General features: G+C 37.5%; 1 protein-coding gene across 1 annotated transcript in view; it reads left to right on the top strand.

Moving 5' to 3' along the window:
* The window catches only part of LOC114652319 (transmembrane protein 144-like), a 65,593-nt gene extending 53,631 nt beyond the window's left edge, over positions 1-11,962 (top strand). The window contains exons 10-12 of the mRNA XM_028802660.2: positions 1,618-1,715; positions 5,974-6,027; positions 10,939-11,962. Coding sequence (XP_028658493.1) covers positions 1,618-1,715; positions 5,974-6,027; positions 10,939-11,022 — 236 coding nt within the window. The 3' untranslated portion in view covers positions 11,023-11,962. The remainder of the gene's footprint in view (positions 1-1,617; positions 1,716-5,973; positions 6,028-10,938) is intronic.
* The last annotated feature ends 342 nt before the right edge of the window (positions 11,963-12,304 follow it).

The following is a 12,304-nucleotide window of genomic DNA, read 5'->3' as shown; positions in this document are numbered from 1 at the left end:
CAAAAGGTACAAGTGCAATACGACAGCTTCCATGGTACAGCGGTAAGAACTGATTTTTTGCAATCAAAAAACCGCTGGTTCAATTCTGCCTGCCTCACAAATTTAATTAATTAAAACTAATTTTTGAGTAGTGAGCTGCTCTTATTGTTAATATCATACAATAAAAACATACATTTGATTTGTGTCTGTAACAGCCGGTGTAAATTTATAGTACTTGTAAAAGTTAGTGTTTTTTTTTTCAGTTTTATTCTCTCAGTCACAATCACGATACAGATGGACAGATTTCTCTTTATGCTATGGTTCCTATTACATTGAAGGGGCACCTGACACTGACTCAGTTTGCTTTCCTGGGGGAAGCGGCAGTCTTGAAACAGAAGCTTGTCGATGCTGCATCCTCTTTTTCTTTTTCCATCGCCTTTTCTTGTAAGAAGCGACAACGAAGTTCCTCTGCGAAATGAGCTCAGTGGACCCATGCATGCCTTGTACAGTACATGTGCTTTAATCGCCGCCAGGTCATGCATGTTATAGCACACAGCAACTGGCCACCCACATGCTCCTTCTCGTCCTGAATAAGCTCACGCCTTCTGGTGCATGATGTCAATGCAGCACTGGATGAAAAAAAGAAAGCGACAAATATATGTGACATTTTGAAGAAATCATTTTATGACCTGAATAGTACCAATCAGAAAACATCATCACACTAATGCAATATTATTTGAAACGAACAATGTCAGATCGGATATAAATTGCTAACGCTTTTAGTTAGGGTCAGATAATGAGGAGAGAGCGTAAACATGACTGTCAGAATAAAATTGAAAAAAGCTAACTTGTACAAGTTCCAAAAACCCTTTGTCCCGGTGTCTTGCCTGCAATTACTGATGAATAAGTACACTAAGGCATTGAAAAGAAATACAAAGGAAATGCAATTGTATTGTAAAACTAGTGTATTCTTTTCTAATATAATTTCATGTGATGTATATCAAAAAGAATACATTATACAGCAGTTGCGGAACCAAAAATGTATTATATGATCAGTTGTATTGTAATAAAAACAAAACTCCTGGTAAAATATCTGGTAATTGTTAATTAGAGAAGAAGATAGATTTACATAAAACCAGAATACACTAACTGAAGATAATAGACAAATGCACACATTTCTATTGTAATAAACGATATAGGATCACGAGTGAACAAGTATGATAGAAACGTATTTAAGAGCAGTACATGTAATTCCACTGGCTGTATCATCACATTCTGCCGTCCTTGGAAAGAAGGCTGTAATATTGAACGGGTGTACAGCGCTTATGGATGATTGGTAATACATTTGCAAAGTTTTCTGAAAACATGTTTTTACTTTATTATTATGAGTTATTGATTATAAATTGATGGACATAAACTGACAGATTTATTCATTTAAAATTAAACACAGTAAAATTTGTAGAAAGTGAAGCGGTCTGAATACTTTCTGAATCCCCTTTAATTGGTTACATTTTCAACTCTACAATCTTCTCAAAGTGATTGCCAGAGTTGCTATTGCTTAATTGTTGAGCTCTAACAAATGTCAAATAACAATCATTAAACATTCACAGAAAATTATTATTTTTATTTGTTTTTCAGCTGTTGTCTCCGGGGTGTTATGGGCAGTAGCAAATTGCTGCTGGTTCTTGGCCAACAACTACCTCAGCGCTGTTGTCAGCTTCCCTATTATCACTGCGGTAAGAAGGCTTTTTTGTTATAGTGCTCCATGAAATGTTTGGTTTGTCAAGTAACATGAACCAGTAGGTGTATTAATATAAAAAAGAAACAGTCCAGGATTATATTGTTTAGTAGTGATGTTTAGTATTTCGCCTCAAGTTCAGAGAAATCAAAGTGCGAATATTGGCAAACTTAGCAAAATGCATTGAAGTCGATGGGGAAGGACTAAGTAAACCAGATTTGATTGGACTATAATGGTGCAATCATCTTTGAAGTGTCCCTGAGGCCTAGGGACCCGTCTGCCAACTATATTGGGCCAATTATTGTGGCCAAAAAGGTGACCTGAGCTATGCGGCAGCAGTGCCAGCCAGTGCACCACTGTGCCTCTGTAAGATCAAAGTAGAAAGATCGTAGTCAGAGACGCACAATCATATATTTTGTCAAAGCAAAGCAGAAATGCCGAAATCGTAGTCAAAAGTCTGAAAAAATATGTAGGTCTTTTAAAGGCAGAAAATTCAAAGTACCGTTTTATGGTTGAAGCCGCTAGCTCTTTCTGTTTATGAAGTCGCACTGAAGGTTCTCCAAACTGTCTGTGCTGATGCTTTGCACTTTTTCTTCTGTTCAAAAATTATTTCATAGAGTCTCCGATGTTTGTGTTTGCGTCCGGCTCTTTCAAGGTTTGTTTATAATCTCCACATGGCTAATTATGCTAATTAGGGCACGCATCTCTTTCTCTTATACTGACATAGAACTCAAAGATCGACACTTGGCGACAAGCTGAGATAACTTGTTATTTATTCTGTATATGATTCATAAAAATAAAATGTTGAGAGCCTGCATTATTTACTTATCTGTTCCACCACTAAGTCCCACAGAGTCTGTAATGCAAATGATCGGCACCAGATACCACGGTGGCAGTCTCATCCATTGACTGTTACAGCTGTGGGGGATGTCGCACTGGTGCCTCGCAAAGCATTATGGGGCGCTGGGGGAAAAAAGTTCTCCCCAACAACCCAAATTCTCAGTAAACAATAATCGACAAACAAGTGCATATGCAGCAAATTCACTGATCAACACTATTGTTTAGACAGCTATACACTATACAGATGATTACTATAACATATGTCAGGATAGTTTACTGTTTGCCTTGATGTTCCCTCACATTGTGACTTGTTTGGCACATCTCCTGTGTAAGGCAACGAAGAAGCATCCTCTAACTAGATGCTTACATCATTTTATCAGCCAGATCCCAATCCAGGCAAACAGCAGTTCTCACTTTGTCTCCTGGTCACTCAATTTACCTTCCTCACCCCCTGTCTTACTGCCCTTACCTTGGGTAGTGACCTTAAAATGAGATCATATGTACAACACTGGTCACAGGTTTTTGAACACCTTGGTTTTTCTTCATATTTAATCATTTGAAATGGTGAAAAAGTAAGGAGTAAACTGCCAGAGATTTAAATGTAAAGTTTAGGTTAGCAAAAACTGAAAAGAATGGTCAAAATATTACAAATGGGCCTTCTTCAGGGAACATTTAATTAATTAAAACCTACAGATGTTCTGCAGCAATTAAAGTAAATGAAGGTCTTGCAAGTTGAAGCAAACAGTTTGCACAGGTGTCCCAACTTCTATTGATTACTTAAAAACTCTCTGTCTGTCTTAAAGCTGTGTTACTACACCCTTTGCAGTACTGTTTGGACAATATTCCAATGATAATGACAAGAAAATGGCGATTAACAAATGAAATGAGACAGAGCATTATTACCGTTAGAAGTGTATGTAGGCCTTTCGTTTAGAGAACTTGCAAAATAAATCAAAGTGTCATTGAGTACAGTGGTGTCCTACACAATCCAAAGGCAACTGGAAACTGGAAGAAACTCTGATAGGAGGACATCTGGCAGAGCCAAAGTCACAAGCCAATCAGAAGACACGTTTCTGTGGGTCACCAGCTTGCGTGATCATAGGTGCCACATTATAACAGTTTCAAGCACAGCTTAACAGTGCAGGTCAAAAAAGCAAGTCTCAGTTTCTATTTTGGCATTTCTGAACTGAAACATTGAAGAAGAAAGAAATTCAGTACAGTACACCCCCAAAATTCATGGGGGTTACGCTCCTAGAGCACCCGTGAATTGTGAAAAACCACGACTTTTGTATGTGGTTAAAAAATGCCTTTTATATGCCTATTTTTATAGTTTAAACCCTAAATACAGTATGCCCCCAAAGCACTGTGATTTCATTGCAAACTCAGCGTATCCGCGAGAATTAAAAGATTTGTTGTTCGGTGAAAGTGAAATCCACATATGCAAGTGGCAGAGACGCGAAGTGGGTGGCATGTAGCGCAGGCCAGGAGGGTTGGCGACTGAAGCGAGCAGGGGGCAAAGCTCCCTAGTAAATCTACAAAAAAATTCTGTCACTGCATGTGTGCCCAGTGATGGACTGACATCTAGTCTATGGTAAAATCTCTCTAAAGCAAACATTAATCGGTTTATTATAAAGTCCTTTGAACAGATGTTTCAAAAAAGACCAGCTTCTCTTTGTTGTACCTATGATATGTAAAAAGAGATCAAATATTCACAAAAAGGTTTATGTAAAATACAACATACTCGGGTATCCTTGCCAATTGAATGTTGTGTGCACATAGATGATATTGATTTGCTGGAAGAAAACATCAATAAATCCAGTATTTTTCTTTGAAGTATCCATCTGTTTAACTGCTTTGATGTCTGGAAGTAATTAGAGAGCTAATTTGTAGTGGATCTGTGAACTGTATTTATTAGGTGATCTTTAGTGCCCTCCATAATGTTTGTGACAAAGACATGTTTTTCTTTGATATACACCTCTGTTCCACAGTTTGAAATTACAAATCAAACAATTCAGATGTGATTACAAAGTGTACATGGCAGACTTTCATTTAAGGGTGTTAGCATACATTTTGGTCACACCGTGTAGAAATGACAACACTTTTTCTGTAGGGTTCCCCCCATTTCAGTACACCATAATTTTTGGACACATCAATGGCAGGTCTATTAAAGACTTTTGTCACATATTCCTTCCCGTCAATGATTGCTTGAAGTCTGCAATTCACTGACATCACCAGGTGCTGAGGATTTCCTCCAATGATGCTCTGCCAAGCCTCTTTGTGCAGCCATTTTCAACTCCTGCTTGTTTCAGGGGCTTGTCCCCTTAAGTATTCTCTTTAGCATATGGAACGCCTGCTCACTTGGATTGAAATCAGGCGACTGGCTTGGACATTCAAGAATTGTTCATTTTTTAGCTTTGAATTCTTTGTGCAACTCCCGTCAGTAGTTCCATCATCAATGAAGATAACTGTGCTAGGACCTGTGGCAGCCATAGCACCCCCAGCAACATGTTTAACAGATGAGTTGGAATGATTTGGATCTTGGGCAGTTTATTTTCATCTCATCTTTGTCTCATCAGTCCACAAAACTTTTTTCCAGAATTCTGCATGCTCTTACAAGTACTTTTTCATCAAACTGTAATCTGTCCATCCTGTTTTTGTGGCTGACTAGTGGTTTGCATCTTGCGGTGTGGCCTCTGTATTTCTGTTCATGAAGTCATCTGTGGATAGTCGTCTCTGACACATCCATATCTGCCTTCTGAAGTCTGTTTCTGATCTGTCGGACAGCCGTTTGGAGCTTTTTCTTTACCATAGTGAGGATTCTTCTGTCACTGGCAGTTGAGGTCTTCTTTGGCCTATCAATCCCTTTCTGATTACTGAGCTTTCCAGTGTGCTGTTTCTTCGTAGTGATAATCAAGATAGTTTATTTAGGTAATTCTAAGGCTCTACCGATGTCTGTAATGGTTTTATTCTTGTTTTTTAGACATATTATGGCTTCTTTGATTTTCATTGGCAAATTTCTTGTTCTTATGTTGAACAATGGCAACTACAAACTCCAAAGTGTAGAGAATCACAAACACCTGTAATGCCAATTGCCACAAATATTAAGGTGCCCAGAAATGGGGGAACCGTGTTTAAAAAAAAAAAAAATGTCATTTCCACATAGTGTGACCGAAATTTATTCAAATCCCCTGAAATGAAAGTCTACAATGTGCACTTTAATCACATCTGAATTGTTTAAATTTGCAATTGTAAGCTGTGGAGCAGAGGGGGAAATCAAGGAAAAAAGTGTCTTTGCCCCAAACAATATAGTGGGCACTGTAGTTTTTACATAAATGGTTTTCTGAAGATCCACAGTGAAACAGAACACATTTGTGGGGTAAGACTTGACTGATAAAAATTTTCTTTCTTTCTGTTAGGGTCCTGGACTCATTGCTGCCATGTGGGGAGTGTTAGTGTTTAAGGAAGTAAAAGTAAGTTGTGTTTTATCTTTGAGTGCTCTAAATGCATTCTACAGAATTCGTCAAGTTTAGTATAATAAGGCGCAAGTCCAATGTCTATCTCAGTGTACACAGCTTTGTTTCCTAAACAAATATAAGGTGCCAATATCTGATAATTAAGTATTTTAAAACGATAACAATGCAATTTCCCTTTGGTTTTGGTAAAGTACTGTATGTGGACCTTTAATATGCCATCTCTCTGTTTGTTACAGAGTTACCTTCATATCTAGTATCTAGAGTATAGCGTTCTATCTCTAATGACATTTATATCTATCCATGTGTCTTCCCCCACTCTCTCTGGAGACAGCTACAGAAATTAGCTTATCTACAATGCTATGAATTGGAAATTTTCACATTTTATTATTATGCAACATTGAATCACAATGTATTTAATTTTGCTTTTTGATATAGATCAACAGAAAAAGATGTCAGAATGAAAACCGATCACTGCACAGTAGTCTAAATTAATAACAAATACAAAACACAAAGTAATTGTTCTTTTTAGTTTTCCCCTCCTTTAATTTGACACCCCTAAAACATCACATCACCAACATCATTGGTTTAGAAGTCACAGAATTAGTTCAATGGAGATCATCTCTCTGATGTTTAAATGTTTGTAGTCTAGAAACACTCCTGTATCTGGAGGTTCAATTTGTGATGTGTCAGAATGTTGACCTAACCTAAACAATAAAGACAAAAGAACACTTCAAGCAATTCCATGAACAACTGACTGAAAAGTATAAGTCGGAGCGTGGATATCCAAGTCACAGAATATTCCTCAGAGTCTAGTTAAATCAATCATTAAGAAATGGAAAGAGTGTGGCAGAGGTGTAAATCTGACTAGAGCAGGCCGTCCACAAAAAACTGAGTGAACTTGCAAGAAGAATACTAGTGAGGGAGACCACAAATGGAATAATGATAACTCTGAAGGAGATTGGAGAGACTATTCAGACAATAACTGTTGCCTTGGTGTTTCACCTGTTGCAGCTTTATGAGAGAGTGGCAAAGAGTTTTTAAATTTTATTAATAGATTTTTTAAAAAAAAGTAAAAAATATTAAAAAAAAAAAAAAAAAACACAGAATTTGCCAAAATCACATGGAAGACTATGAAGTCAGCAGGAAAAGGTTCTACAGTCTGACGAGGCCAAAATTTAAGTTTTTGGCTGTCGAGACTAAATGCCATCTTGCACTGCACATTATGAAAACCATACCACCCTGTGTGGGGGTGTACTTCTCTGCAGCAGGCCCTGGAAGGATTGTGAAGTTAAAATGAATGCAGCAAAATATGAGAAAATCCTAGAAGAAAACTGATAAAGTGCACAAGGAACCTGCGCCTTAGGAAAACACTTGTTTTCCAGCAAGACGACGACCCCAAGCATAAAGGCAGAGCTACACAGGAGTGTCTTATAAATAACCATGTTACATTCCTGGAGTGACCGACACAAAGAGCAGATCACAATTTATTAGTGGCTGTTCACTCATGATCCCCATGACACCTGGCAGAGCTTGAAGAGTTTTGCAGAACAGGAGAATTAAGAGGATTAACAGAGTTGATTAAGAGAGACCTGCCCATACAGATTCAAAGCTGGCATGGTTGCCAAAGGTATATCTACTAAATACTGACTTGGAGGAGCTGAATACTTGCACAATCGATTATTTTATGTATTATATTTGTAGTTAATTTAAATCAATTTGATAAACTCTGTTCTCACTTTGACATTAAGGAGTCTCTTGCTGTTGATCAGAGTGAAAATTTGCCATATAAAATCCAGTTTAACTCAATATTTAAAAAAATTAAACTTCCAAAGGGGTGAATACTTCTTTTAGATACTATGTAGTGTAAAATATGCATCTATCTATGTATCTCAGTATATAGTGCCTTTCATCTATCTATCTATCTATCTATCTATCTATCTATCTATCTATCTATCTATCTATCTATCTATCTATCTATCTATCTATCTATCTATCTATCTATCTATCTATCTATCTATCTATCTATCTATCTATCATGTAGCACCTTCCTTATCTCTCTGTCTTTAGAGTTATGGTGACTAGGAGCTGTATATTTTGTATACTGCACTGTTTATTCTGCCTTTCAAGTCTTTTTCCTACATACACACATTCTTAAACCTGCTTATTCCATGTTGGGGTTTTAGGCGTCTGGAGTCAATGCTGGTAGGACCAAATGCAAGGCGGGTAACAGCCCTAGCCAGTTACTGTTATATGCCATATGGTCACACACATACAGTGGTGTGAAAAACTATTTGCCCCCTTCCTGATTTCTTATTCTTTTGCATGTTTGTCACACAAAATGTTTCTGATCATCAAACACATTTAACCATTAGTCAAATATAACACAAGTAAACACAAAATGCAGTTTTTAAATGATGGTTTTTATTATTTAGGGAGAAAAAAAATCCAAACCTACATGGCCCTGTGTGAAAAAGTAATTGCCCCCTTGTTAAAAAATAACCTAACTGTGGTGTATCACACCTGAGTTCAATTTCCGTAGCCACCCCCAGGCCTGATTACTGCCACACCTGTTTCAATCAAGAAATCACTTAAATAGGAGCTGCCTGACACAGAGAAGTAGACCAAAAGCACCTCAAAAGCTAGACATCATGCCAAGATCCAAAGAAATTCAGGAACAAATGAGAACAGAAGTAATTGAGATCTATCAGTCTGGTAAAGGTTATAAAGCCATTTCTAAAGCTTTGGGACTCCAGCGAACCACAGTGAGAGCCATTATCCACAAATGGCAAAAACATGGAACAGTGGTGAACCTTCCCAGGAGTGGCCAGCCGACCAAAATTACCCCAAGAGCGCAGAGACGACTCATCCGAGAGGTCACAAAAGACCCCAGGACAACGTCTAAAGAACTGCAGGCCTCACTTGCCTCAATTAAGGTCAGTGTTCACGACTCCACCATAAGAAAGAGACTGGGCAAAAACGGCCTGCATGGCAGATTTCCAAGACGCAAACCACTGTTAAGCAAAAAGAACATTAGGGCTCGTCTCAGTTTTGCTAAGAAACATCTCAATGATTGCCAAGACTTTTGGGAAAATACCTTGTGGACTGATGAGACAAAAGTTGAACTTTTTGGAAGGCAAATGTCCCGTTACATCTGGCGTAAAAGGAACACAGCATTTCAGAAAAAGAACATCATACCAACAGTAAAATATGGTGGTGGTAGTGTGATGGTCTGGGGTTGTTTTGCTGCTTCAGGACCTGGAAGGCTTGCTGTGATAGATGGAACCATGAATTCTACTGTTTACCAAAAAATCCTGAAGGAGAATGTCCGGCCATCTGTTCGTCAACTCAAGCTGAAGCGATCTTGGGTGCTGCAACAGGACAATGACCCAAAACACACCAGCAAATCCACCTCTGAATGGCTGAAGAAAAACAAAATGAAGACTTTGGAGTGGCCTAGTCAAAGTCCTGACCTGAATCCAATTGAGATGCTATGGCATGACCTTAAAAAGGCGGTTCATGCTAGAAACCCCTCAAATAAAGCTGAATTACAACAATTTTGCAAAGATGAGTGGGCCAAAATTCCTCCAGAGCGCTGTAATAGACTCATTGCAAGTTATCGCAAACGCTTGATTGCAGTTATTGCTGCTAAGGGTGGCCCAACCAGTTATTAGGTTCAGGGGGCAATTACTTTTTCACACAGGGCCATGTAGGTTTGGATTTTTTTTTCTCCCTAAATAATAAAAACCACCATTTACAAACTGCATTTTGTGTTTACTTGTGTTATATTTGACTAATGGTTAAATGTGTTTGATGATCAGAAACATTTTGTGTGACAAACATGCAAAAGAATAAGAAATCAGGAAGGGGGCAAATAGTTTTTCACACCACTGTAGGAGGCTAATTTAGAGTCCCCTGTTTCCCCATACTCCATTTATCACTAAAATGTGTAATATCTCTGTTCTGCTATCTGCCTATCTATCTAGTGCTTATTAGTGAGACTATCTGTGTTGTGTATTTCACCTTTCAAATCTATCTGTCTTCTTATTAGCATAGTGCTTCACAAACTTGGTCATGGGGACCCACTATGGCTGCAGGTTTTTGTTCCAACCAGCTTCTGTTTCTAATTGGACTCATGGGCTAATTAAGTGAACTGTTATTTCCCAAGTTCTGTGTTTTGGGAACAATATAGAAATTAGAAAACTAAGTTTGATAAAAATGAAGAAAAAAAAATTAAAATATACCAAGCAGTTATATGGGAATAATGTATTTTTCTTCTTTTTAACATTATTTTTATTCTACATTTCCAGGTGTTCTAATTGTTTAATTAACTCATTATTTACTAATTAGTGGGTCTTACGCTAAAGTAGTTGCAGCCTTTAATTTTTCAGTGTTGCTTGCCTGGGTGTCTGCTCTGCTCATTTTTAATTGTCATTACTAAGATACAATGAAGGGAGCAAACTGCACAGAGAAAGGGTAAAATATAATGAAATCAACGAAAAGTGAGTTAAGCATTTAAATCTATAGCAAAAATGGAAATATTGCTAAATCTTATAAATGTAAAAATCATGCTACTGTGCTTTTCTGAATGTAGAATAAGCGAAAAAAAATATCAGCTAATTAAATGAGATCAGTGCTATCAGGCGTTGTCACTGATTAGGAATCTGATTGGAACAAAAACCTGCAGCCACAGGGGGTCCCCAGGAGTGAGTTTGAGAACCCCTGTATTAGCATATTATATCGCACCTTCCCTCTTTGTCTGTCTTTAGCTTTTTAATTACAACCTCAGAGCTATTTGAATATACTGTGTAATGTATTGCATATAATGCCTTTTCTTATGTACTACTGTTGAATATGTAAGCCATTTTCTTACATAGATGTTACAAAAATTTTGTTTTTCTTTCTTTGTAGGGCATTCGAAACTACCTCATTTTGATTTTAGCCTTCTGCATTGTGTTGGCTGGTGCCCTAACGACTGCATTTTCAAAGCTCTAAGCTCCGCGCTTCTCCTTCAGATGGCAGCACACACCACAATCCCTTTTTTCCCCCGCTGTTGTTTATAAATCAGCTCAGTTATAATTCAGTTTTTAAAAGCCAAAGCAAAAGGGTTTAGAAGATTAAAATAGCTAATTCATGCTTCATTAAATTTTGAAATAATATTCACTTTTTATCCTTTTTATCTGTGGAGTCTAATTGGATAAAGGGATTAGAAAAAAATATCAACGCTTCATGTCTAAAATACTGTTATGTTTGCATGAAGTCGATATCACCGAGCTGCAAAAGTTGTATCTTCATTTAAACTATAATACTTGTGCACATATGTAATTTAATTGTTTAAATCCCTTGACGCCTTTATAAAAGACATCCTCGGTGTACCAATAAGCAGTGTGGTTTACAGTTTTCTGCCATATCTTACATTAAAATGGTGTTTATGGCTACAGTGTAGCAGGTATTAAACGTTGGTCACCTATTATTTTATCTTGGCATTAGCTGTAGCTTTGAATAGTAAAGTTGCAAAAATGTGCAATAGAAAATACTTTTTTTTTTTTGGAAAACTGCTGTATATAGCAAGAAAAATACAACCGTTCTGATAGTAGGAAAAAAGACAACTTGAGAATGTCTTCCTTGAGTCATATTGTGCTTTATTTCCACTTTTTAGTGGAAGGCGGTTCACCTTTCAATGGAAAGACGTGTGATGTTAAATAGTAAACCGTTACCAGGCGTTTTAGTTTTTCACTTTACAGATTGTTGGAGAATCTCTGGCGATGTTGGTATAACAAATGATCCAGTCCTTAAGTGCGTCTCATGAGCCTTGAAACATTTATAGCATAACAAGCAAATTAAACGACTGCACTTTAACTTTGTATGATGTCAGCGACCAAAACTGAAAAATTAAAAGAATTGTTACAAAATAAAGAAAATATTTTTTATTGTGTGTGTGTTCTTTTTAATTTAATTATTTGGTTTCATGTGCTCTCTACAGGTTGAAATGCTATTTATTATAGTTTTAAGCACCTTTAACAGTTTGAACGTGACGTGTCTCATTGAGCACTTCAGAAAAGGTCATCCACCTGCAGCTAAGTATGTTTGGGCCTGGCCAGTACTTGGATGGCAGCTGCTGGAAGAGGCCAGTAGGGGGCGCTTACCCTGTGGTCTGAGTTTGGATCCCAATGCCCCAGTGCAATGATGGGGACACTATGTTCTAAAAATGGCACCGTCATACAGATGAGACGTATAATCGATGTACCAACTTTCTGTGGTTCCAGTGGCTCTGTGG

This window comes from Erpetoichthys calabaricus, chromosome 5 (genome assembly GCF_900747795.2).
Source record: "Erpetoichthys calabaricus chromosome 5, fErpCal1.3, whole genome shotgun sequence".
Taxonomy (NCBI): Eukaryota; Metazoa; Chordata; class Cladistia; order Polypteriformes; family Polypteridae; genus Erpetoichthys; species Erpetoichthys calabaricus.
Note: the sequence above shows the minus strand (reverse complement) of the source record. Positions and strands in the feature narration are given on the sequence as shown.